The 26745-nt window shown below is 48.6% G+C and overlaps 2 protein-coding genes across 3 annotated transcripts in view; one reads left to right on the top strand and one right to left on the bottom strand.

Moving 5' to 3' along the window:
• Positions 1-26745, bottom strand: part of CDC27 (cell division cycle 27) — an 803505-nt gene that overhangs the window by 127468 nt on the left and 649292 nt on the right. The gene's annotated exons all lie outside the window — the stretch shown is intronic.
• The window catches only part of ITGB3 (integrin subunit beta 3), a 54520-nt gene that overhangs the window by 11009 nt on the left and 16766 nt on the right, over positions 1-26745 (top strand). For both annotated transcript variants that reach the window (XR_007459300.1, XM_049637587.1), the window contains exons 2-10: positions 6458-6543; positions 14048-14243; positions 15362-15614; positions 17169-17331; positions 17961-18122; positions 20639-20734; positions 21160-21249; positions 21951-22085; positions 23537-23966. Coding sequence is in view for 1 of the 2 variants with exons in the window: in XM_049637587.1 (XP_049493544.1) it covers positions 6458-6543; positions 14048-14243; positions 15362-15614; positions 17169-17331; positions 17961-18122; positions 20639-20734; positions 21160-21249; positions 21951-22085; positions 23537-23966 (1611 nt within the window). In the remaining variant the exon portion in view is untranslated. The remainder of the gene's footprint in view (positions 1-6457; positions 6544-14047; positions 14244-15361; positions 15615-17168; positions 17332-17960; positions 18123-20638; positions 20735-21159; positions 21250-21950; positions 22086-23536; positions 23967-26745) is intronic.

A 26745-nucleotide genomic window follows, 5' to 3' on the forward strand; every position in this document is an offset into this window, starting at 1 on the left:
GCAAAATTTTCATTCCAGAATGGCTTTTTTTTTTCTCAATCACATAAAGTATTTAAGGGCAGTGTTTCTCGAAATCGTGTCATATATGCTATAGAAATGCAAAACCTTTTTGTATTATCTTCTTAGGGGTGCTACAACTGTGGGGCTTAACGCAATGAACTTTATTCTAGTCTCCCTGGAGGCTAGAAAACTGGAGGCAAGGTATCAGCAGGGCCCTGCTTTCTCAGAGACTCTGGATAGAATCCTTCCCTGCTGCTTCCTGTCTCCTGGTGGTTGTTGGTACTCTGGCATTCCTTCCCTTCCAGTTGGATCACTCCGATCTCTGCCTCTGTCATCACATGGCATTTTCTCTGTATGTTTGTCTTCACATGGTGTTTTCCCCCTGCAAGGATATCAGTCAGGCTGGGTTAGGCCTCCCCTAAGGACCTTATCTTGATTATATCTGCAAAGATCTTGTTTCCAAATAAGGTCACAGTGGTAGGCACTGGGGGTTAGGACGTCAGCATATTTTTCTGGGGGCACAGAATTCAACCCATAACACATTTTAATATTGGTAGAGGCAAATTATACACAAATGCCTTCTGATGTCACATGCCATATTTAACGAACTGTGATGCACTTTTTTTAATCTCTGAAATTATGGTACATCCTACATCCATAGTCTTAGATATGGTGAAACGTGGAAATTTGGATTTCCTGCCATTTTGGGTGATGCTTCCTGGAGCTTTATGCTCAGAGGTGCGTGTTACCTTGAACTTCACTTTTCCCTTCCCCTTCCCCTTCCTTAGATTACTGAGCTGCTGCTACATGTAATGAAGGAACAAAAATAAAATAAACTTTCTTAGCAGATTGCTCTAAGAAAGCTCTAGAGAAACTTGTGGATCCATATGGCAGTTAGCATGAGATGTTTTGTTCTTGGATGACTCACTCAGCCAGGTGACTGCAATGGAAGATCAGGCCCCACCAAGTCAGCCGGTGTCCCCGTGGACCTAATTGGGAAGTGACTAGTCAAAGGTCAGTGGCAGGGCTGGAGAGCCAGGCCAGACCTCCTTTCTGGCAGATAGCAAGACAGTCCGTGGTGTATGCAGTGTGGATCACCCTCCCTTCCCACTAAACACCTCTCCTTTTGACTTAGCCCTTTCCTGAAGCACCCTGGCTTCACTAGGGTGGCCCATTCCTGCATTCTGGCATCCTGGCTCATTGGACAGTGTGTCCTCAAAATAGCTCTCATTGACGCATTATGACTTCCACTTGTTCCAACTCCCTTCCTAGTTCCTCTTTTTTCCCCCATTTTCCCCATCCTTTGTCTCTCTTCTGGTTTTGTGAATTGGGCTGACGTGCCAAACCACAGCCTTTCCTTCCACTGCTTTTCAGGCAAACTTCTTGGCGGTCTTGTCTATATTTTCTTTTCTTTCTTTTTTAATGTTTATTTACTGAGAGAGAGAGAGAGAGAGAGAGAGAGAGAGAGAGAGATTGAATCCTAAGCAGGCTCCAAGCCACCAGCACAGAGCATGACGTGGGGCTCGATCTCACGAACGGTGAGATCATGACCTGAGCTGAAATCAAGAGTTGGACGCTTCACCGGCTGAGCCACCCAGGCGCCCCTCTCTCTATTTTCTACTTGGCATTCTCCTCTTGGCCATCCCTCCTGGACTGGATTTTCGAACACTAATATTCCTGACTCCATTTAGAAGTTAGATCTGACAACTGATCGTTTTACTGTAGTCTGATGCTTTCTGGCTCTGTGCTCCCACCACCCCCCTGTTCAGGGCATGCTCAGCTGTGTGTCTAGTGTCATGTAGAAGAGTGGCTTCAGGGAAAAAGTAAGAAGAAAGTAAAACATTCACCTGCCTCAAACAGCTTGGGACTCAGGATGAAAACAGCAAGGACAAAAACGACAGCCACTGTAGCAGCAGCAGCAGCCTTTAGGGAGTGCTTCCTGTGTGCCAGCCCTTTGTGCTCAGAGTTTGACAGGGACTTGTTTCGTTTAATCCTTACAGCCACCCTGTGAGGACCAGGGCCCTGTTTGCTTGCTCTGGCTAAACCATCAGAGGAAATGGGTGGTGGGGTTGCTGATTGTTTTTAGCGACAAAGTTCTGATGAAGATTGCCACTTCTCTGGCAGGGCTGAGTCTGGGCCCTTGAGGCTGAGCAAGAACACAGGCCTTATGAATGGCTGGAAACAGAGGCCCAAACTCCTTCCACATGTTCAGGAGGGAGGGGTGGTCTCAGAGCTGAAGCTTATTGAATCAGCGTGGCCCAGGCGCAGAAACTTCTGATGAGTCAGTCACTTTTAGCCACGGCGATCCGGGGAACCTGCCTTTGGTGGTAGGTCTTGGTGGGGGGTATTGTGGGGGGAATCACTGGTTCTCATGAAATCAACCTATGATTCACTAAGAGAGGAAAGGGGAACGGGCTCTCATGACTCCCCGGGCATGACTTCCTAAAGAACAGATCCCAGCGGCTTGTCTCGTCCTCTGGGGTCATGGGCTGCCCATTCACCGGGAGGGGGCCTGCTGTTATTTATTTCCCATCTGGCAAGGCTTTCTATTGTGGCTACGAGAGTCAAGGGCTCCTAGGCAAATACATGCTAATTTGAGAGTGAATGGGTGGAAAAATGGATAGCCTGGGGAGAGTTTTCAAAAATAATTGGAGGTGCCCACACCTCCCATGGTCCTCTTCTCTAGTCTCACTCTTCCCGAGGTCTCCCCCTGCCTCTTCCCCCAACCCCAGTGAAAACCGATGGCATTTATGTCTGGAATTACCCCCCTCGATGCTGATTCCCATGGAAACTTTGAGGAGGGAGACAGAGACCTAAAACATTTTGAGCTATGCTTCCAGTAAGGCAGTAAAGGTGGGGGGGGGGGGCGGCGGGAGGTGTGTGCTCACATCTGGCCAGGGAAAGAGCCACCACGAGCTGAGACATGGCCAGGCAGTCCTCGCAAGGGGAGGCCTCCTGGTTGCCTCGTGGATTCTGAACTGTGAGGTCCTCTGAGGCCAGCAGCTCCTGGCTACCTTCCTTCCATTATAGACAATGCGTGGCTGAGGGCTGCCCCAACTCAGAGGTGGCCTTGGTAGCTCAGGGCCAGGCCGGGAGCCACTGCTGTGATTCCCACGACACGGTCCTCCCGCTCGCTCGGTGAGAGTGTCAGTCAAGTCAGAGCCTGGGGCCCAGAGGTTCCTCATGGGTTGGTAGCGGCACCCCACTTGGGGAACTGTGGATTTGGGAAAAGCCTTTGAAAGTTAGACTCGAGCTCTGAGGAAGTCTGGGGCTTCCAGGATTCCACATGTGATGCTGGTGTTTTTAGGAGAACAGTGGAAGTTTAAATTGTCACAGGCACTGTCTCAATGCATTTGCATGTTTTATAATGGAACTCAATGCATAATTTGGAGACGTGAGCTCGGTTGCTTAAAAATACAAAATATAACTGATCCAGGCCAGTGCCTTTCAATGTGCTCCACTGTATATCTATGGAGCATCTCCTGTGAGCAAGGATTGGGGCTGGATGGGGCTGGTTGGGGCTGGACGGGGCTGGACGGGACTGGATGGGGCTGGACGGGGCAAGCCTCAAGAGGCTTATTAAAATCTATCGGGTGGCAGTGTTGTTAAGATAGATAGATGAACAATTGTAACGTTAGGAGTTACAAGTGAAGAAACAGGCTAAGAGGAGATGCATACTCTCCCAAGGCCACGTTAGCAGTGGTGACTCAACGAGGACCGCAGTCCACTGATTGCACGCTTCCCTCTTCTGTTAGCTCCCTCCGCCCCCTGGTGAGGCCCTGAGATGGATATCGGTAAAACGTAATTTTTTAAAGAGGTAAAAGTACGTTACCATACAAGTGTAACACGCACATGTGCCAAAGATTTTATTCAGCTTAATTAATGAGGGAGTCAGGTTAAGTCAAAAGAAAATTCAGGGAAGGGAGGGGCGCCTGGCTGGCTCAGGGCATAGGACATGCGACTCTTGATCTCAGGGTTGTAAGTTCAAACCCCATGTTGGGTGGAGAGATTAATTAAAAATAGTTTAAAACAATCTTTAGAAAATTCAGGGAAGGGAGATTTATAGTTGGTAGTTGAAAGGAATGCTGAAATCAATTACCTAATATTTTCGAAATTGGTTAAAGGCAATAAAACCAGACAAATCATTTGCATCGCTGTTGGATAAGAATCATATACACTGTTATTATCAAGAATCATTTCTTTTTGTTTGTTTATTTTTATTTATTTTGGGAAAGATACAGAGAGCAAGCAGGGGAGGGGCAGAAAGAGAAGGAGACAGAATCCCAAGCAGGCTCCATGCTGTCAGCGCAGTGCCCCGTGCGGGGCTTGAACTCACAAACCATGAGATCGTGACCTGAGCTGAAATCAAGAGTCAGACACTTAACCGACTGAGCTACCTGGGCACCCCAAGAATCATTTCTATTGTTACTGGTTTTCTATAAGTTAACCTCTACTTTTATAGAGTTCTAAAATGTCCTAATCAATAGAAGTCAAACAAAGGTATGCACTCCTAGAAAATCAGATAATCCCTAAGTATGGTGGGTCTACTTGTCAACACTGGATACAACAGATAACAATGGATAATTTTTCTTGACAATATTCTGTGTGTGTGTGTGTGTGTGTGTGTGTGTGTGTGTGTGTATACACATTTTCTGGGTATGTTTTGTCTAGGTGTTGGAAGGGAGTTCACACACGTTATAATAAAATAGACTTGAGACATTCAGCTTGATAGGAAGTTTTGGGGGCACTGGGAAAAAAAAACAATCTTTTTTTGATCAGGCTGATTTCCCTAAAAATAGATTTGCTGGTCTTACCAGCTGGGAGCAAAGGGACTACTTTAGGAACTTGGATGAAGGACCTGGGTCATGGAGAGGAATGTATCTTCCTCAGTATGTTCCTTACATTGGAAAAAGCCTTCCTGGGGACCACTGCGGAAGGGAGGAGGTTTACCTGGCTGAGCCCAGAAAGGCTGAACTAGGGGAAGCAGGGAGGATGAGAGCTTCCGCCCAAGCCAATGCCCGCGGTTTGCTTCCTGGCTAGGCTTCTCTGGGTTATTTCGGTCTCTGTGGTGGCCTCTGCTCTTCCCCCTCCCTCCCCACACCCCAGGCTTTTCTCTGTCCCATGACAATGTGAAAACTGTTCACACTCGAATGGCCTTTTGTCATGTGCTGAGTGCTTCTCCTTCACCTTCCTGAATTCTTTGCACAAATCCTGTGAGGTGGGTGTTACCATTTCATAAAGGTTAACTGAGCAGCTCAGTTAGTCCTGGTACAGCTAGTAAAAGGAGCATTCAGAATTCAAATACAGGGGTGCCTGGGTTGCTCAGTGGGTTAAGTGTCCGACTCTTGATTTCAGCTCAGGTCATGATCTCGTGGTTCATGGGTTCAAGCCCCACATCGGGCTCTGCTCTGACAGCTCTGACATCGGGCTCTCCCTGCTTGGGATTCTCTCTCTCCCTTTCTCTTTGCCCCTCCCCTGCTGTCTGTCTCTCTCTCTCTTTCAAGATAAATACATAAAAACTTTTTTTATATGTTTATTTGTTTATTTATTTATTTATTTATTTATTTATTTATTTTGAAGGAGAGTGAGAGAGACAGAGCACAAGCGTGGGAGGGGTGGAGAGAGAGGGAGACACAGAATCCAAAGCAGGCTCCAGGCTCTGAGCTGTCAGCACAGAGCCTGATGCAGGGCTCGAACCCACGGAGTGGGAGATCACGACCTGAGCTGAAGTCAGATGCTCAGCCGACTGAGCCACCCAGGTGCCCCTGAATATGAAAACTTAAAAATTAAAAAATAATTCAAATACAGGCCTTCCAACTCCAATTCCTGCTCTTCCAGCTTATCTCACTCAGCCTTTTCTGACATTTCTGGCATTCTCCCTGGACCATTCTACACCCTGACACCTTGATATATGTATTGGGAGTCTTGAGAGGGCTTCAGAAGATTTGCTTTGTCCTGGAAGGCCAGTGGAACACTGCCTGGCAGTGACCCCCACCACTGCCCCCCACCATATTTAGGCTGTGTGTTAATGTTAGTGCATCAGGGCCTGGGATCCCCATGTAGTGGCTGTGAATCCGTCGCACGAATAATTGGAGAGAGGGCACACTGCATTGCTCTGGGCCTCAGATTTTCCTGTGCACAATGTGGGTGTCAAACCAGTTGTTAATGAAAGCCTTTCCATCTGTTATGATCTGACACTGTGGGTCCATCTTGCTCCAAAGCTTGTCATCACTGGGGCCTCATCAGTGAGGGTGGCGATGAGTTTCTCCTGACCTTTCTCGTTCTCTTTCCTCCTTACGAAACAGCCTGTGTTTGGTGAAGGTCTATGGTATGGTCAGACCTGCTGTGTGCATCTGAGAGCTATACATCTGAGCATTTGGGGAAGTTGGGAAGGATGGGGCAGGCCAGTTACCCTGTCAGGCCAAGTCGGTTGCTAACGCCTTTGTCTCCTTTGCAGTGTCCAACATCTGTACCACACGAGGCATCCACTCCTGCCAGGAGTGTCTGGCTGTGAGTCCTGCGTGTGCCTGGTGCTCAGATGAGGTAAGGAGAGGACATCTGACCTTCCTTGTTAACCCAGGCTTCGCTGCTTTTGTGCAGGAATGGACCCATAGGGTTATCTCCTCCCTGCTAAATACACAAGCCCCCGTGTCCCTTCTGAGCAGAACTAGAAGGAAGCCTTCAAACTGGTAGATGTCAACGTGAGCTGTCATGGGGTTGTTGCCGGGAACGCCGTCCAGACTCTGCGGTGTGACCCCCAGCACGAGCCAATGTGGTTAGGCTCCTGGCGTCACTGTAGCCATTGTCTCCCTTTGCCACACTTTGATTGCTTTTTTGTTGGGGTGGAGCACCCCGGGAAAGCAGGGTATCAAAAAGAGAGGCAGCAGAGGGTTATTGGAATAGAGGGGATGCTGGCATACAAACATCCTAGAGTTTTTAAAAGACCGGTAAAAGAAGAATCTTACACTTAACATGGCAGGGGTGGGGGACGTTCAGTCAGAAGATCTTTTCTCTTCCCTTTTCCTCTGTGATGTCTGGACCCCCGCAGCTTTACCTGCTCCTCTCTCTCTTATTTTCCTCCTTCCTTCCCTCGCTTAGGTGTCAATGAGGGAAGGCGCTGGGCCCATTTGGTGAGGATACGAGGGTGACAGGAAAGGGTTAGCTGTGTCTAGGCAGAGGGTTTGTTGTGTCTGGGGCCCTAGGGAATGAGTGTGTCTGAGGGAATGGCTATGTTTGTGGCTGGGACGGGAATTTGGAGCTGGTGAGAGCTGGGGGGTGAGTGTGGCTGGAGGGAGTCCAGTGATTACAGACCGAGACTGAGTCATTGGCCTGGCCCCCGGCAGGTGTTTACCTGAACTCCTGGCCTGGCTGCTTCCCCACTACCTGAGGCGCCCTCTCTGTCACCACAGCACCTCTCTGCCCTCTGCAGTTTTCTGACTGCTCTAACCCAGCCTCCTCGTCCCTTTGCTTCTCTTCCTGATCTGCTGAGTTTCCTAAAAAGGCAACCTCCCTGGCAGGCTGGTGGGGGTGTGGGGAGAGAGAGTGGGAGCTGGGAGGCTGTGTTTATCCTTAGACAGGAGGACTGCCAGAGCTGCAGGGGCCAGCCCAACACACTACTTTGCCTCTGTACAGTTCAGCACAGGAACTGCTTCCAGAGGCAGCTGCCCAACATCTGGGCCACATTGACTTCATTTAGCAAACGAAACATTCCCTGGGGCTGGGAGGGAGAGGTGGGGAGGGGGCGGGTGAATCCATCCTCCCTCCCCCCACCCCCATAGGTTCTCCACCCCTCTGGGCTGAGCTGGCTGCTCCAGTGTGATGGGGCCTCCTCCCTTGTCCTTTGCCATGTCCTCCTTCCCTTGGTTGCCATCATAATATCACTCAGCCGCTCTTGTAAGGAAGTTGGAATTCTGCAACAGAAGAAGGGAGAGCTGGATGGGGCGGATGCCTCCTTCTTGGATTGGATGGCCTGAAGCTGGCTGGAGCAGATGGGTAGCCAGGGGAGAAGCCCTAGTGTCACTCAAAGGATGCTCCCATCCCCTTTCCCTCCTTTTCAACCCAAAGTGAGAGAAAATGCAGGCAACTGTGGCCAAGAGGCATCTGGGGAAAAAGAAAACATATTCTTGGAGTGTCCGTCACCCCTTTTGCTCTGCATAAGGACATGCCCTGTAGCTGAGGTATGTTGAGGCCGAACCAGACAAAGCCCGTAGGTCATGTGACCAGATTTTGGAAATGCAAGTGCAGAATATTTATGGATGACCGTGGTGAATTTTGTCTCCTGGGGCAGACCAGGGGAGGATGGGGGGAGCGGGAAGGTGAGGGTAGGATCAAAGCGTAAGGTAGGACCTGCCTAGGAATGGTGGTGGTGGTGGTGGGGGATGGGGTGAGTCAGAGAGGAAATGAGTGTATCAAGGACCAAAGAAAACTAATGAGTAGAAGTAGAAGGTCCAATAAGATATTCTCTGGGAGAATGGAATATAAACAGGAAAGTGGGGGAGGCCAAGGGGTTAGAGAATGACTACAACTATCTCTGAGAAAGGGGGAGGAGGGGAGGAGAGATAGCGGAGGAGCCCAGTATGAGGCAAAGTGTGTCAGCCAGGGAGGAGTGGGGGGGTGGGAATCCCAGCCTGTAACCTGAACATGACTGCTGGTGGTGGTTGTTTTTTTTTTTTTGTTTTTTGTTTTTGCCCGAGGGCTTCCCCTACACAGACCAAGTTTAACTGCTGAAAGTGTCTTGGCTGTCGGCTTAAAAACCCAGAAGTGAACCATCTGGGCCATTTTGTATGCGACTTGTTGAATAATTGACCCTAGAGGGCCCTCTGCCTCTGCCTCCCTTACCTTAGCCATTGCAGGAAGGGTTGGCAGTGCCTGGAAAAACAACTGGTTGGGCTCAGCTTTCCCTTGGTCCTAGAGGACAGCAGCTCTGGGTGTGTATCACAAGTGTTTGGCCGGGTAATAGGAAAACATAGCCAAAGTGGATGAGTGCAGTTTTGGGTCCATCTGCACAGGGTGTGTTCCTGGAGGATTGGATACTGATACGGGTGGGGGCGGTGTACTGTCTCTGGGATGTGAATGTAACAAAGAGGCCAAGCTCCCCCAGAGATTCAACTCATGGTCTCGGCCTCCGTGGCGCCATGTTGGAATCTAGAACCTTCCAAACTTGCCTCGTTGTAAGAACCACCTGGGGTGCTTTTTAAATATCAAGGTTCCCCGGATGGATCCTGGACCTTTTGCACCAGCATGGGTTCTTATAGTAGCAAGTTTGGCAAATACTCCTGATCAAAGGGGCTGATCACTGGGGTCATGGTCGGTGGAGGTGGAGTTAAGGCAGCCAGCTAAAATTCAAGACACCCAGTAAAATTAGAATTAAATAACAAATAATTTTTAATGTAAGTATGTCCCAGATATTTGCTACATTTGGCAACTCTAAGTAGAGGGGAGGTACTAGAAATTCTTCTGTAGTCCTGAGTTTGCATCAGAAGGTGGACCAGCTGACACTCAGCCTGACAACCGAGGATGAAAGAAGAGGAATGGGTTTGGGTTTAGCTAAGTAGAAGACTCCAGTAGAGGTGACTTATTTTCTTCTCTGCATCTATCGGGGAAAGGTTTGAGGCTACTATTGAATTCTTTTTCAGTCGCATTATAATTTTGTTCTCACTTCTCTGCTGCTTTTTCTTTCTAGTTTTCTTTTAATCTGGAGGGTAAATGTTCATCTTGAGAGTTTTGCTAAATGTGTTATTGTAAAAATAAAGGTATAATATTGAAAGTGTTCCTCTTCCCATAAACAATGGGGTATGGATACCAATAACCATAAACTAAAGTGCTTTTCTTTTCCTCTCCTTCTTTCTGTCCCTTCCACACTTTTGTCGCTGTATGGTCAAGCGATTTCTTGTCCTCACTGGATGTCAATCAAGAAAACAATGTTAATTTATTTGGGTTGGAGGCATTTGGTAGAAAAGAGTCACCCTCTTTTTTTTTTTTAACTTTATTTGAGAGAGAGAAAGAGAGCGAGAGAGACATTGTGCGTAGGGGAGGGGTAGGGAGCGAGAAAATCCCAAGCAAGCTCTGCTCTGCCAACGCAGAGCCTGACGTGGGGCTTGAACTCGTGAAACTATGAGATCATGATCTGAGCCAGAGCCAAGAGTTGGATGCTTAACCAACTGAGCCGCCCAGGTGCCCCCCAAACAGTCACCTTCTATTTGCATTTACTGGTTTATATCATATCAAAAGAATTTGAGTATATTTGACTTCTGTTGAGATTTTTCATATTTTGAAAGCATTTCGTGCTCACAGTCTTATTTTATCCCCTGACCAAGCCTGTGAGAGAGGTAGGATAATGAGAGTTATTCATGCTGTACTTTTGCAGTTTCCAAATCAGGATGAATGGAGAATAGGACTAATAGCATGCATCAGTCTCCCAGGAGAGGGAGGGGATTCAGCTCACACAGCATGTGGGCTGGAACCTCCCACCCCTGTGCTCAGGATCTTCCCCTGGGTCTTGGTTATTTCTGTCCTTTTTGTGTCACATCCGATTTCACCAGGAACTGGAACTTTAACCTTCATCCTCCCTCCTTTCAGTTTTTTTCTCTGAGTAACCTAGAGACGTTCCTTCTACCTTCCTAATCTGGGTTATTAAGAAAGGGAATGTTGCCCAAGTGTGTTGAGGTCACCACCTTGGTATCCTCCCGGGACAGGAGGCTCTCTGGGAGAGCGTGGCTGAAGGGCCCGCCTGTTATGTTCCTGACCTCTGATGTCAGTGACCGCAGAAGGAGGGAGGGAGACAGTTTTTGTTTGTCAGTGTTTCTATTTCTAAGGAAATTCATAACAAACCATAAGGACTATCAGCAGGGCTTAGTACTTCAAACCTTCTCGTAATAAGCACTGTCATATTGGGAAATGGGCACTCAAGAAACCCCGCCTTCAAGGGTGTAGCTTAAAGACCCACGAAGGCCTTGCTGCTCTCCTTCAGTTCCCTGGTCTCCCCTTTGCTCTCTCCTTTGGCAAATGTCTTAGTACTGGAAAGGGTCAGCTCCTCCGTGCATCTTGGTCTCTCCAGTCATTGCCTTTTTTGGAAGGTTTTCTCCCTGGGGCTTTGTGGGTAGCTGGGCTCAGAGATAAGGTAGGGAGCACTATGAGCAGGAGGATGTTTCCTGGGGGAGAGGGGTTGGGAGAGATGTGCAGGGGCAGCCAGAGAAGATTGGGCACAAAAACTCCAAGTGCCCCTAAGTTCACTCCGCCATCTGTCCTTGGCCAGGGCTGGGAGCGGAGAGGACATTTTCATCTATCCCAGAGATTTGGAGGATCTGTGATGTCCCCGTTGGAATCTTTTGGGCCAAGAAGGTTAAGTCCTTTGCACTGTTTCCCACTGCTGATGTCATTTAATCACCTCATACTCATGAAGCTGAGAGGGAAAGAAGGAAGCTGCCAACTTCCAGAAGCTTTTTCCACTTTTTGCCTGGGCCAGGATGGTCCTCATTCCGTTTCTCTTAGTCTATTCAGGCAGCTATAACAAAAATACCATAGGGGGCCTGGGTGGCTCAGTCAGTTAAGCGTCCCTTGGTTTTGGCTCAGGTCATGATCTCACGGTTTGTGAGATCGAGCCCTGCATCAGGGCTCTCTCTCTCTTTCTCTGCTCCTCTGCCCACCCCCCCCCCCCATGCTAACTCTTTCTTTCTCTCTCGAAATAAATAAATAAACTTAAAATACCACAGGCTGGATGGCTTGAGAACATTTATTTCCCATAATTCTGGAGGCTGAGAAGTCCAAGATCAAGGTACCAGCAAATTTTGTGTCATAGTGGCTGTCTTTTTGCTATGACATGGCAGAAGGGGCCAGGGAGCTCTCTGGGACCTTTTTTCTTAAAAAAAAAATTTTTTTTTAATGTTTTATTTATTTTTGAGAGAGAGAGAGAGTGTGTGGGGGGCACAAAGAGAGGGAGACACAGAATCCGAAGCAGGCTCTAGGCTCTGAGCTGTCAGCACAGAGCCCGACACGGGACTCGAACTCACGAACCATGAGACCATGACATGAGCCAAAGTCAGATGCTTAACTGACAGAGCCACCCAGGTGCCCCATGGGGCCTTTTTTCTAAGGGTACTACTCCCATCATGAGGGCTCCACCTCAAGACCTAATCACCTCTCAAGGCCCAACCTCCTAATACCTTGGGGGTTAGGGTTTAACATGTGAGTTCTGGGGGGGATACAGGCATTCAGTCTATAGCATTATTGGTTTCATGTTTCCCTCCACATGGGGAAGACTTTCAGTCTATCAGGCAAGGGCTGGGCATGAGAGGGAGAGAGACTTCAAGCATCAGGAGGAGTTTTAGGCTACAGAGTCCTGATTTTTTGAGTATGGATGGTTCCTTGTGGCCACATCCCTCCCTTGGCAATATGGCTACTAGTCACCTGCAGGGGCTAAGGAGGCAGAACATTATCTATCCTTCCCACACCAGCCACATCCCCATCCTGCATTCTGTTCCCTACCCGGGCCTTCTCATGTGTGACTCTTCCCAGGACCGTCGCTTCCACACTCCTGTTTCTCTGCCTTGTTCCTCACTCTATACAGAATTTAATACAAACTACCACTTTAAGAGGATAATTACAGTCAGATAATCTAGTTAGACCTTTCTTCTGCCATTCTTAGCTCTGTAACTTTGGGCAAGTTACTTAACTTCTCCAAGCCTTAGATGTCTTTCCTGCAAGATCGGGTTCCTCATATGTGAAGCCTCCGGGCCTCAGGTTTTTCACTTAGAAAATAACAACAGTTCCAGCACGAGGGAACTGTAACTAGAGCTGTGTCCACATAAAGTGCGTGTCGCTGTGCGGGATATGCGGTGAGTTCTCAGTAAATGTTAACACCAGTTTTTCTGGGATATTGGTGCGGGCTGTTCAGCTGACTTCTGGAAATGGTTGTGAGAGGGAGTGGGTAGGGATGGGGGTGAGGATTGAGGGCCTGAAGGCCTAAATATTGTGAAATAGGTCCAGGGAAGGGCTTTCCGGCTTTCCGGCCAGTTCTCCCAACCTGGCAAGGAGCCCTCCTGGATCTGTGCCCACACAGTGCTGGCTAAATGTGCTGGACGTCAGGGCAGGAAGGAACTGAAAACACTATGTCACCTGACCCCCTCGTCCCACAGGTGAGGAAACTGAGGCTCAAAGGCGTGAAATGACTTATCTCGGGTCACGTGCTCATTAGTGGTAGACCTAGGATTGAGCCTGTTTCCTGATTTCTTTCCAGTGCAGCATGCCCCCCACTCAGTACTCCAGTGTAGACACACACAGAGCTTCCGAGGGCCGTGGGATATACGCCAGGGTTTTTGGAAGGGCGCTCAATGCCCTGTGTCCAGGGTAAGGGAGGAAGCTTAAAGTGATAGGGGAGGCTCTGGTCAGTGCCTGGCATCATGGGATTTGCCCCAGCTTGTGGAGTTTATTTATAACCGACTTATCCAGGAACTATTTATAGAGCATCTCATAACAATAGCTACCTTTTATTGAGCACTTATCCTCAGGCAGGCACTATACTCTGTGTTTCATGTGCATTGTCTTATTTAGTCCTGCATAACATCCCTGTGTGGGGGGCTATTATTATCTTCACATGACAGCTGAGGAATCGAGGCATGGAGAGCTTCCGTGACTCGCCCTCGGAGCCAGCTAGTAAGAGGCAGTGCTGAAGAGTCTCTGCCAGTCTACTCCTGTGCTCTGTACTTTATTTAATACATTGATGGTTGAGATCCTCTACATTGATTTCTGGGACTCACGTGCGGGTTGCATTTCTGTTTGAAAACTGCTGGTCTAGCAGGCATCCTACTCTACTGGCCCTCTTCCTAGCTATCAATCCACCAACAGGCGCTCACCCAGCATTTCCGGTACCTCAATTTCCCCCTTCTGTACAATGGGCTCTCTTAGGAGGGACCACCCGAGTTCATTTATGCTGGTTTAGCTCCGGAGTGCTGGGTAAACTCTAGGCTGTTGGGAGTTGGCAAAGCCTGGAGGACGCAGAGAGCCACATGGCTCTGACCACAGGGCCTCACCTTGGGCTCTTGTCTTACAGGCCCTCCCTCTGGGCTCGCCCCGCTGTAACCTGAAAGAGAATCTGCTGAAGGATAACTGTGCGTTGGAGTCCATCGAGTTCCCCGTCAGTGAGGCCCGCATCTTAGAGGCCAGGCCCCTCAGCGACAAGGGCTCTGGAGACAGCTCCCAGATTACTCAAGTCAGCCCCCAGAGGATTGCGCTCCGGCTCCGGCCAGGTAGGGATGGGGCTCTTTCTGGGGAGAGATCCCGGACAGATGGGCACAGGGTACAAGGTGGAGGCCTGAACTTTGGGGATGTAGCTCACAATGGAAATGGGGTGGGAAGAGAAGGATGTTGGGGGTGGTATGGGCAGGAGAACAGAAGAAAATGAAAGGTATTGGGACTTCAAATCAGAAAGATCTGAGTTTGAATCTTGACTGCCCCATATATTAGCTATCTGACCTTGCGCAAGTTACTTAACTCTTCTAAGATAGTAGGAACTGGAAAAAATGTTTATTTCTTCTTTTCCCAATGCTTGTTTTACCTAACTTATAGCTTTGTGTTGAGGCTCCGATGAGATACAAAATGAGAAAGTAATCTGTAATTGTAAGCCCCCTTTCCAGGTAAGATTAGGGCAAAGGCATGGCAGCAGATAAAATAGGGGCAGGAGACTTTCGGGGGACAAGGATTAGGCTGAGACAGGCTTTTTGAAGCATTGATTTAGACTCTCCAATTACATCAAGAAGAATTTTACCAAGTACCCTCTTCATGCAAGGCATGTGTTAGGTGCTAGGGGGTTCAGAGGAGGGTGGGACATAGTTCGTGCCTTTTACAGAGTTGAAAGTGTTGTGACTGCCAAAACCTCTGTGACCCTTGGGACCTAGAGGGTTAGACAGATGGGCATTTAGAAAGGGTGGAGAATTTTAGGTGGAAAAAAAAAAAGAGGTTAAAATAAGAGGATTGGGGTGCCTGGGTGGCTCAGTTGGTTAAGGATCCCACTCTTGATTTTGGCACAGCTCGTGATCTCACGGTTGTGGGATCAAGCCCCGTGTTTGGCTCAGCGTGAAACATGGAGCCTGCTTGGGTCTCTCTCTCGCTCACTCTCTCTCTCTTTCTCTCTCCCTCTGCCCCTCCCCTGCTCATTCTCTAAATAAATAAATAAATAAATAAATAAATAAATAAAATAAGAGGATCAAGAATTGTAAGAGGAATAGAATTAGGGGGAGAAGAGAAAGGACCAGGGCTTTCCAGTCTGGTTTGATCAAGAAGTTACTCAATCCCAACTGTGTCCAAATCCACTTATTAAGTCTTAGAGCGGGAAAAGGAGAAAAACAAACATCCTCTTGCCTTCCAGATGATTCGAAGATTTTCTCCGTCCAAGTCCGGCAGGTGGAGGATTACCCTGTGGACATCTACTACTTGATGGACCTGTCTTACTCCATGAAGGATGATCTGTGGAGCATCCAGAACCTGGGCACCAAGCTGGCCTCCCAGATGCGCAAGCTCACCAGTAACTTGCGGATTGGCTTTGGGGCTTTTGTGGACAAGCCTGTGTCACCATACATGTATATCTCCCCACCAGAGGCCCTCAAAAACCCCTGCTATGAGTAAGTCCCTCTCCGAGAAGCCAGGGCAGCATCACTTGCCTTTGTCTCAGGCAGGTGCAAGTCCTGTTGCCTGTTTCTAGCTCTGGGGTAGATTCGTTGGCTGCCGTCTGGCCAAATCCTGTCTGTTTTCTACCTTGGTCTTCCTGTCTGGCAAGTGAGCTGGCCTGTTGATCCGGAGCATTGTGGCAGTAGAATCCAAGGCTGTTTGGAGTGTAGTAACTGCCAAAATCTTTGTGACTCTTGGGAAGAGGATTAGACAGATGGGCATTTAGAAAGGGTGGAGAATTGGGGCGCCTGGGTGGCTCAGTCGGTTGAGTGTCCAACTTTGGCTCAGGTCATGATCTCACAGTTTGTGGGTCTGAGTCCTGTGTCGGGCTCTGTGCTGATAGCTCAGGGCCTGGAGCCTGCTACGGATTCTGTGTCTCCCTCTCTCTCTGCCCCTCCCTGGCTCGCACTCTGTCTCTTTCTCTCTCTCTCAAAAATAAAACATTAAAAAAAATTCAAAAAAAAAAAAAAGAAAGGGTGGAGAATTTCCAGAAAGAAAACTCATCAGCTTCTTGGTCTTGTTACAAAGAAGTAGGAGACAAGAGAAAACGAGAGGGAAAGGAGATAAAAAAGTAGAGAGACATTTATGGATGAATAAATAGAGGAATTATAATTTCGGAAGGATTGATTCCATTGTCTCCTCATCATCAAGGTTATGAGTACTACAGAGTTAATATGCAAGGGGGATTAAGTCCTGGAGGAATATAAAAAGAGTGGAAATGATATTTACTGACCTCTCTAATAGTCTGAAAATTGATATGTGTGTTTCTGTTGACACTTTGGCTTATAACTGAATGGCTTATTTAATTGGTAAAGACTCTGAACATCCATGGAGTGTAATCATTTCAAAGGATGGTTACTGAGCCAGACAATGGATGAATTTACCTTTTCGTTTTCAGAGTTATACGAGGTACCCTTTTGACTTTCTGTCTGGGTTGTTAAGTTCCCCAGTAAAGATGTCAGCCATCAGTTAAACTGTTGGTTGGTTTAGTCTGCTGCAGATCTATCAATTTGTTGGTGGTTCACGGATATGAAGTTGTTGATGAGCTTTTGCTTTATTGTTGTGTCAGTGTTACCTTGGAGAGGTGTTAAGTCCAACGTGATGGTAACAACTGGAGCCTCACTCTGATATAAGCGCTTTCCATGAGTCAACTCATGGAAGCCTCACAATAACTCTTAGGAGATATGACCTATCATTTTGACCCTCTCATTTTGACCTATCATATGACAGTCTCATGGCTAGTAAGTGGAGGAGCTGGGACTTGAACCCAGGCAGACTGGTTCCATAGCTCACTATCTTATCTTGGAGGCCAGCTGGAGGCAAAGCCACCATGATGACTTGGGTCATTAGAGGGGTTTGGAGTCTGAACAGTCTGGGTAGTGGCGGTTGTATGGAATCGGCCTGGGCCTTGTGCTACCCATGCTTGTCTCCCCCTTTCTCCCTCTTACTCCTCATGCAGCCTTTTCCAGTTAGGGTTTCTGCTTCAATTATCTCCCTCCCTCCACCAGTATGAAGAACACCTGCTTGCCTATGTTTGGCTACAAACATGTGCTGACACTAACTGACCAGGTGACCCGCTTCAATGAGGAAGTGAAGAAGCAGAGTGTGTCGCGGAACCGAGATGCCCCAGAGGGTGGCTTTGATGCCATCATGCAGGCTACAGTCTGTGATGTGAGTTTGGACGGCAGGGAGTGGCGGGTGTGGTTGGCGTAGATTAAAATGGGGAAGAAGGTGGTCCAACTGTGGGGGTTTCTGTGCGAAATAAGAGAGAGGAACAAAGAGTTTTGTATAGTATGAGCAGCACATTTCTCCTGTTATGCAGCCTTTGTTTGTATCGTTCCCTGGCCAGAGCAGACGTTTTTCTGAACCTCAGTGATCCCAGATGTTTTCTGGGAAGAGCATCTTCCCACCTTTTCTAGAAGGGTGTCAGAGTCAAGGCTGGATGAACCTTAGCAAAGCGGGCAGGTGTTCAGTTGGGATTTCTCTAGCCCAGCCCGGGCTCGTACTTGCCGGTGGCTTTCTAGATGGGCCATGTGATTATCACTGGAAAAGTTATATTTGGAGTTGAAGTAGGTGTCTTTCAGCTGCCTGAACTAATCAGCTGAGACTCTTTTCCTAAGAGACAGAAACCTTCAACTTGGAAAAGCTCTGGCTTGTGTTCTGAGGACTGGGACTGAGGCCCCTCTCCGAGACGACTTGTTCAGCCCTTCACGTGTGGAAGTCCTTGGATCTTTGTTTTCTACCAATGATGTGGCTTAAGTTGTTTTCTCTCTTTTGCTTTTTTTTTTTTTTTTTAACAGGAGAAGATTGGCTGGAGGAATGATGCCTCCCACTTGCTGGTGTTTACCACTGATGCCAAGACCCATATTGCGCTGGATGGAAGGCTGGCAGGCATTGTCCAGCCCAATGATGGGCAGTGCCACGTTGGCAGTGACAACCATTACTCTGCCTCCACTACCATGGTGAGATTCTTGGTACCACCTATGGTCCCAATTCACTCTGGCCAAGGCTGCCCTAACCCAGGCAGAGTCTTTGTGTGAATGTGGAAATGGCGGCACTTCCCCTGGGCAGGGTGCAAGGCTTGTTTCAGCCTGTCCTCCTGCTGCCCCCCATACCAACTGGACACCCTCACCCCCGGTACGGCCTGCACAGCCATTATAAGTGGTCCTGGCTGTGGCATTGTCGCCACCACCTCCCCTGCCTCCAGCAGCAGAAGCAACAGCAGCAGCAGCAGCATGGCATCCAGAATGGACCCAAAGGACTTTTGCAGGTCCAGCTGGGAAGCGGGCCTTCCTGTCTACTGTGCACAGATTAGCCTCTTCTTGGAATACCACGCTCACTTGTGATTATTGGAAGAAGACAGAGGAAAAAGAGACAAAGATCATCTGAAGAATGGCGATCTGTTCCTGTGAGGAAAGGTTAAAGGGACAAAAAGGAAGAAGGTGAAAGGATGATGTAGCTGATACAGAAGACGACTTCTTCTAAGTTGTTTTCTATGGCCTTAGTAGGTCAAGTAACAGGAGAGGAGTTAAGTGGCTGTAAGCCAGGAAGAAATGTAAGACCCTCAGAATACTGATACCTGGGCATCTGGGGGGAGGTGTGAACTCTACGTCTCTTAAAGACAGTATAGCCCCTCCTTGTCTATCCCCCCGCGCCCCCGCCCCCAAGCTGGATGATCTCATGAGTTCTCTGCAAGGTCTAGGATCCCAGGGACATGTTCGCAGTTCATCAGCATCCCCATTGTGGCTTGGGTTCTTTGGTGTCAGCCATGTCCAAGTGGGCAGGACCGGGCACTGGGTGAGTCAGTAATCATTGACACCTAATGTATGCAAGGCACCTTACCAGGGGCTGAGGGGGATAAAGGGACTACGTAAGGTCCTACCCTTTTTGGTTTAGTTGAGGAGACGTGCTACCAAGAATACAAGATGCATGATTGATTAGTGTGCAGTGGGGTAGCACGCTCAATAAGGGCTTTAGGTATTCAAAGGGGGAAAGCTCATCATGAACTGGGATAGTCAAGGAAGGACTCCCAGAGAAGGTGGGACCTGAGCTGGGTCCTAAGGAAGGAGGAGAGTTACCAGAAAGAAGGCCAGCCCATGGCGGGGAGGGGGGGGGCGCCAGCTCAGTGGTCAGCAGAAGAGGGAGAGAGGTGTATGCCGTGTGGACCAGAAGGCTGAGACCACGTTGGGGAGGATTACGCACGCCAGTCTGAGGCGTTTGTCAGTAGTTGCAAAACAAGAAGAAGCTTCAAAATGGGGCTTGACACATGCTGGATGGAGAGCAGTGGGTAGGGAGACTCGGAGTTCTGCCTTGCAGCTCCCTCCTTCCTTCCCGCTCGTCACCCGCCCCTCTCTCCTCAGAGCCCCAACATTCCCTTGCGATGCCCCTCTCTGCACTTCGCTTTGTGTCGTATGTACCTGGCTTCGGCACTAGACTCTGAGCTCCTTGGCAGCAGAGACTGTAATATGTGTATCATTCAATAAATGTTTGTTAAGCGAATTAGTGGGGGGAAAAAACGAGGCCTGACAACTAACTGGTGTGAATGCATCAAAGTCCAGTAGGAAGAAAGATGCTTGGTTTCCTTTCTTCCTTTCTTTCTTTCTATGCTTATTTATTTTATTAAAAAAAATTTTTTTTAATGTTTATTTATTTTTGAAGGAGAGAGAGACAGTGTGAGCGGGGGAGGAGCAGAGAGAGAGAGAGACAGAATCGGAAGCAGGCTCCAGGCTCTGAGCTGTCAGCACAGAGCCCGATGCGGGGCTCGAACTCACGGACCGTGAGATCATGACCTGAGCCGAAGTCGGACGCTCAACCGACTGAGCCACCCAGGCACCCCTATGCTTATTTATTTTAAATGTTTTATTTATTTTTGAGAGAGAGAGGGAGAGAGAGCGCGCACGTGCTCATGCATGGGTGGGGTAGGGGCAGAAAGACGGAGACAGAGGATCAGAAGTGGGCTCTGTGCAGACAGCAGCAAGCCTGATGAGGGCCTTGAACTCACAAACCGTGAGATCATGACCCCGTCAACCAACTGAGCCACCTGGGTTCTCTTTAATGCTTATTTATTTATTTTGAGAGAAAGAGAGAGCACACGCAGTGTGCAGGGAGGGGCAGAGAGGGGGGGAGGGAGTGAGAATCCCAAGTAGGCTCCACGCTGTCAGTGCAGAGCCTGATGCGGGGATCAGTCTCATGAACTGTGAGATCATGACCTAAGCCAAAATCAAGAGTCAGACACTCAACCAACTGAGCCAGCCAGGTGCCCTGAGATGCTTGGCTTTGACCAGCCTTTGCCTCTTCATCTGTCCCTGGAGTTCACAACTGGGTTTGTGTTGCCACTTAGTCCATTGCCTCACACTGATCATGGCGTGAAAAGGTTTCAGCACCACCACCGTCTGGGCCACAGCCCAAATCAGCCAAGTTCTAAGGTGTAGAATTCAGGTGAATTCTTAACTGACTTCCACATCCTCCCATTTTACAGGATTATCCCTCTCTGGGGCTGATGACCGAGAAGCTATCCCAGAAAAACATCAATTTGATCTTTGCTGTAACGGAAAATGTAGTCAGTCTCTACCAGGTGACTCTGCCTTCAGGGATTTCGGGAGTGGGGTCTGTATTGGGTGGAGCCGTCTCTGGGAACCCAGGCACACTAGCACGGGCCATGCTTCCCAACCAGGAAAGCCCCTCCTCCAGCCTATTCCCAGGGGCAAATGGTTCCTTTTTATGGTCTCTCTCCTCCAACCTTGAACCTCACGGGATGGGTGTGTTGGTGTTTGTGGTGCTGGAGGGGAGTAATTTATTGGGGGAGAGGGGTGTGAGAAGTTCTTTATAATTTTTCTCAGGGCTGCAAAACTGCTAGGTTTGTTCCTGGAAGTGACAAGTAAAATATCCCATCCTTCCCTCAATCTTCGTTTCAAGACCCTCATTCTGATTTGGGGAGGGCTTTTGAGATCACCCTCTTCATTTAGTCAGCCTTGCACATCTCTCTGTCTTACCTTCTAGAACTATAGCGAGCTCATCCCAGGGACGACAGTGGGGGTTCTGTCTGCCAATTCCAGCAACGTCCTTCAGCTCATTGTTGATGCTTATGGGGTAAGTGTCTCGCACTGGAGTTGGGTCTGCTGAGAATCCACCTCACTCGGCATTCCCCAGGAGGGAACGCAGATTTTGGAGTCCTGGATGTGAGTCCACGATGCAGCCTTCACTGCCTTCCTCTTATTCTTCTAGAGGCTGGCTGATGGCCAGCACTGGGAGGAATGCAGCCTTCTGAGAGGGAAATGGCTCAGAAAGAAATGCCAGGGAGTATCAGGAGCAGTGGGTGGAAGAGCTTAGAGAAGGTGGAAAGGAAAGAGAGGTTGGGGATGGTGGTGAGGAAGGACAGGGTGAGGGATAGGGCTCCAACAATAGAGAGAAGAGGGAGCTGAGCCAAGGGGAAGATGAGGTCGGTTAAAAATTAGGTAAAAAAAGCTACTATCCAAGGTGACCAGTGCTAGCCCTCCCTTTTTGCATGTCTCTGAGGCTTGCAGGAGGGTGTGGCTGGTTTAGATTTTACCCAGATTCAACTAGACACCAGGGGGGACAGAGAGAGAGAGGAGCAGGCCTTGGGCAGGAAATATTATAAGAAATAGGCTCCTAAGGATGCTCTCCTCTGGCAGCTTCTAAGCAAACCCCAGCACCCAGCACTGCCGCGGTGAGTCCGTGGCCACCCGATATTTTACTTGGGGTGGAATTGGTTCCTATCTACTTCCTCTCAGCTCATCTCCTTAACCTTCTTTTGCCCCCTTTCTGCTCAGAAAATCCGCTCTAAAGTAGAGCTGGAAGTGCGGGACCTCCCCGAGGAGCTGTCTCTATCCTTCAACGCCACCTGTCTCAACAACGAGGTCATCCCTGGCCTCAAGTCTTGTGTCGGACTCAAGATTGGAGACACGGTGAGGTGGACTGGGCTGGGCAGGGGCTGAAGCTTCAGCTCTGACCCTGGCCTTTGCCCCTGAGCGTCTGTGGGCACCCTTCCATTCCTCCCCTGCACCTTCTTCCCGAAGGTCATTACAAGTTGGATATAATGGAGCTGCCAACCTTTTCCTCTGAGACTCCTGTTGTCTAAACTTCTCCACTATGCGGAGATTTTTAAAAAACTTGCGTTTAGCTTACCTCTGTTTGTTTACGCACAGCTGATTGCAAATGAAAATATTTCTTACCTTTGGCCCAGTCTCCAGCCTCCCCTACGGTAATACCTGTCTTTCCTCTACAATGTGAAATGGCAGTCACATCTACCGATAGTTGCTGAGCGCCAACTTTGTGCCAGGCATCATTCGCTGCTGGAGATTCAACAGCAAATGGAACAGGCAAAAATACCAAATACCCACTGTCATAGACTTCCAGAACGCAAATGTTCATTTTGCCCCTCAGGTCCCTCTGTGGCCTCTATGGCTTTCTTTCCTTACTGGTTCTCTTCTGCTTCTGCCGATGGGGGGAGGGGTTGGTGAAGAGGGAGGGAAGCAGAAAGGGGGATAGCTATATCTCTATCACCGGTATCATCTGTATCTCTATCATTTCTGTATCTAGGTCCATCCATCTGTCCGTACACCTATCTATATTCTAGAACATGTGCACATATCCTGTCTAAGAAATATTGGCCGGAAAGGTGTTTGACTGCACAAGTGATGATGTACTATATGGAAATTAAACAGTAGATCCTGAGCCTTTGGTCACTGTGTGGCATCGTGTGGTGCCGTATAGTGCTTTGTGTGTCTGGCTGACTGACCTTGTGTATAATCAGTCCAGCTGGCTTCGTTGGCCAGAGAAGAATTTTTATAAGATCACAGGTTCTGTTCTGCTTGAGCTGGCTTATTTCACAGGTGGAATTAAAACACACACACACACACACACACACACACACACACACATATATCCAGGGGCACCTGGGTGGCTCAGTTGGTTGAGCATCCAACTTCAGCTCAGGTCATAATCTTGTAGTTCGTGAGTTCGAGCCCCACCTCAGGCTCACTGCTGTCAGTCTGTCAGCGCAGAGCCTGCTTCAGATCCTCTGTCCTTCTCTCTGCCCTTCCCCCACTTGCAGTCTCCCAAAAAATAAATATATATTTAAAAAAAAACAAAACCAACCTCTCTCCTGACTGTAAATTATGTCTGTGCACCCAACCAGATATAACTGGACAACTGTCCCCAGGCTTTTCTTTTTGCTTTGCAGACCTTGGTCATTTGGAGGCTGAGGAACTCCAGGTTGCTGGGGGATGAGACACCCAGTTTGGATATTCCCGGGCAGGGCAGGGCAGGGCGGGGCAGGGCGGGGCTTCTTTCCCTCCAGGGCTGGAGTGATAACAGGGTGCGCCTGTGTTTGAATGCGGTCTTCCTTTCCACCCAGGTGAGCTTCAGCATTGAGGCCAAGGTGCGAGGCTGCCCGCAGGAGAGGGAGAAGTCCTTCACCATCAAGCCTGTAGGCTTCAAAGACAGCCTCACCGTTCAGGTCACCTTCGACTGTGACTGTGCGTGCCAGGCCCATGCTGAGCCTTACAGCCGCCGCTGCAACAATGGCAACGGGACCTTTGAGTGTGGGGTGTGCCGCTGCGGGCCCGGGTGGCTGGGGTCCCAGTGCGAGTGCTCCGAAGAGGACTACCGCCCCTCGCAGCAGGAAGAGTGCAGCCCCCGGGAGGGCCAGCCCGCCTGCAGCCAGCGGGGCGAGTGCCTGTGTGGCCAGTGCGTCTGCCACAGCAGTGACTTTGGCAAGATCACGGGCAAGTACTGCGAGTGTGATGACTTCTCCTGCGTCCGCTATAAGGGGGAGATGTGCTCAGGTGAGTGAAACTGCACACCCTCCCGCCCCTGTACCCGTGCACGCTCGCTCGCACATCCACAGCCTCTGGAAACTTAGGCCGGGGCTTAGGTGGGCACAGGAAGGCCCAGCAGGCAGAGCCGAGTGGATGGTCCTTCCACTCCAACGGCAGAAGACAGGAAGGAGGTTCTCTGTAATTCCGCTCTGCTCCCCGCGTCGTTGCTCCTGGGGTACACAGAAGGGAGCCTCTGCTCTCCTGGAGCATGGGAACGAGTGGGGGAGCCTGAAGGTGAAGACCGTTATTTTCTTTTCTTCCACCTGCCATCCTGCTAATACTTTAAATCACTGGCTCTTGATCATTTCAAGGATGCGGAACAACTCCCTTTTTAGGTTAAAAAAAAAAATCTCTGGCTGCTGGTAATTAATTTTTAGTAGTTACAGATTCGGAAACTGCATGGTATCAGAATACGTAGTAAAGTTGGTAGTAATTATTTTACATGAATTTGTCTTTTCATGACAAGACTTGGAAAATAGTAAAAAAGCAAGGCAATGGAGCACGTTTAACAGCCAATACACTCGGAACAATGAGTGGAAAATCATAAGCTCTTTTTACATGCTGGCACTATTTTGTTATCGCTATTGGCACTATAACGTTTTGGATTCTAGATCTGTGCTGTCAGATATAGTAGCCCCGTGTGGCTGTTTATTTGTAAATTAGTCACATTGAATTATAACTTAAATAAAATTTAAATAAATTTAAGTTAAATGAAAAATGAGGGGCGCTTGGGTGGCTCAGTAGGTTAAAGCCCTGACTGCACTGCCAGGGTGTTGACTGCATAGAGCCCGCTTGGGATTCTCTCTCTCTCTGCCCCTCCCCCATTGGAGGTTTTTTTTTTTTTCCTCTCTCTCAAATGAACTTAAAAAAATTAAAAAAATAAATGAAAAATGAAAAATTCATTTCCTCTGTTGCTCAGGAGCTCCACGTGGCTCGTGGCATGCTGGACAGCACAGACATGGGAAAGGATTGCCATTGAGAGGCCCAGCCTGCAAACTGGGGCTTACGATTTTGGCTCCTTCTACCTGCAGGATACTTTTTGTCCTTCTCATTACAAAATTCAGTAAAGTCTTGAGGCCCACGGAAAATCTCAACCTGGTCTTTCCTTGCCCTAAAGACTGCTCCTAGGCTACTTCCCCAGCTAGACCAAGTGGAACTAATGTGAATGTCGTCTGTATGTGCTGACAATACTTGCAGAGGCAACTAGGCAGCCTGAGTAGTTCCTGGGGCACTGGGGATAGGTTTTCGCTGGATTATGGTCTCTGAGGCTTGATTCCTCTTGTGACAGAGAGATCAAAGACATTTGCAAGTTGTTTAGGATTGGTTTATGGGTGTATCGTGTGGTTAATTAACACAGATTATAATTGGCTTCTTTGGTGATCAAATCTATGGTGCAGATTGGCTTCCTTTGCAATGGGGCTTAAAGGAGCCGAACTAATCCAACCAGATGTTCACTTTAACATCTGTCTTTAAGAAAGCTTGATTAGAAAGGGCTGCCAGTGTGGTTCAGATGGTTAACTGACTCTTGATTTCGGCTCAGGTCACAATCTCAGGGTTTGTGAGTTTAAGCCCCACGATGGGCTCCTCGCTGACACTGTGGAGCTTGCTTAGGATTCTCTCTCCCTCTCTCTCTGCCCCTCTCCTGCTTGAGCTCGCTCTCTCTCTCAAATAAATAAACTTTAAAATTTATATATATATATATATATACATACATATATATATATATGTATATGAAAACTTGATTAGAAAGGTAAATCTATGTCATTCTTTTAAAAAAAAATTAAAAAGGGGGCACCTGGTGGCTCAGTTGGTTAAGCATCCTACTTCAGCTCGGGTCATGATCTTGCAGTTTGTGAGTTTCAGCCCTGCGTCGGGCTCTGTGCTGACTGCTCAGAGCCTGGAGCCTGCTTCAGATTCTGTGTCTCCCTCTCTCTTTGCTCCTCCTGTGCCCATGCTCTGTCTCTGTTTCTCAATAAGAAATGTTAAAAAAACAATTTGATTCTAAAAAAACTTTAAAAAAATTTTTTAATGTTTATTTATTCTTGAGAGAGAGACAGACAGAGCATGAGTGAGGGAGGGGCAGAGAGAGAGAGAGGAAGACACAGAATCTGAAGTGGGCTCCAGGTTCTAAGCTGTCAGCACAGAGCCCGACATGGGGCTCGAACTCACAAACCATAAGATCATGACCTGAGCTGAAGTCGGAGGCTTAACTGACTGAGCCACCCAGGTGCCCCATAAATCTATGTCATTCTAAAGCATGCCCAAGTCACATAAAAAAGACTTCTTTTTATTATCTACAACATTGTTTCCTTTATTCATGTCAGCAAAATTTGACAGAGATTGGAAAAAAATGGTAGCAGGGAGATTAGGGGAGAAAGAGATCAGGCACGGACCCCCCAACAGCAGTTTGAATTAGAGGGTGAGGGAGGCATTTCAGCTCATTTTACTAGTGAATAGTACTTACATCATATTCAGAGTACCAAAAGGAATGGTAAGTTTGATGTGGGAGACCACGGGGAGTAGGGTGGGGCTGAGGGGAAGAGGGTTGTCCTACGTGAGGCCTACAGATAGCCCCTTGGGGGCACCAGGGACAGAGGGAGGGCCACTTCTCCAAGCCTCCTGGTTCCTGGTCTGGTATGAGGCAGGGTGGGAGGGACCGCGGGCAGAGTGTGTTTCCTTCAGCTGCTGGCCCCACCGATGCTGCGAAACAAAGCCATCGGGTTCAGCAGCCTGCTTCCTGCCTCTC

This window comes from Panthera uncia, chromosome E1 (assembly GCF_023721935.1).
Source record: "Panthera uncia isolate 11264 chromosome E1, Puncia_PCG_1.0, whole genome shotgun sequence".
In the NCBI taxonomy this organism is placed as follows: domain Eukaryota; kingdom Metazoa; phylum Chordata; class Mammalia; order Carnivora; family Felidae; genus Panthera; species Panthera uncia.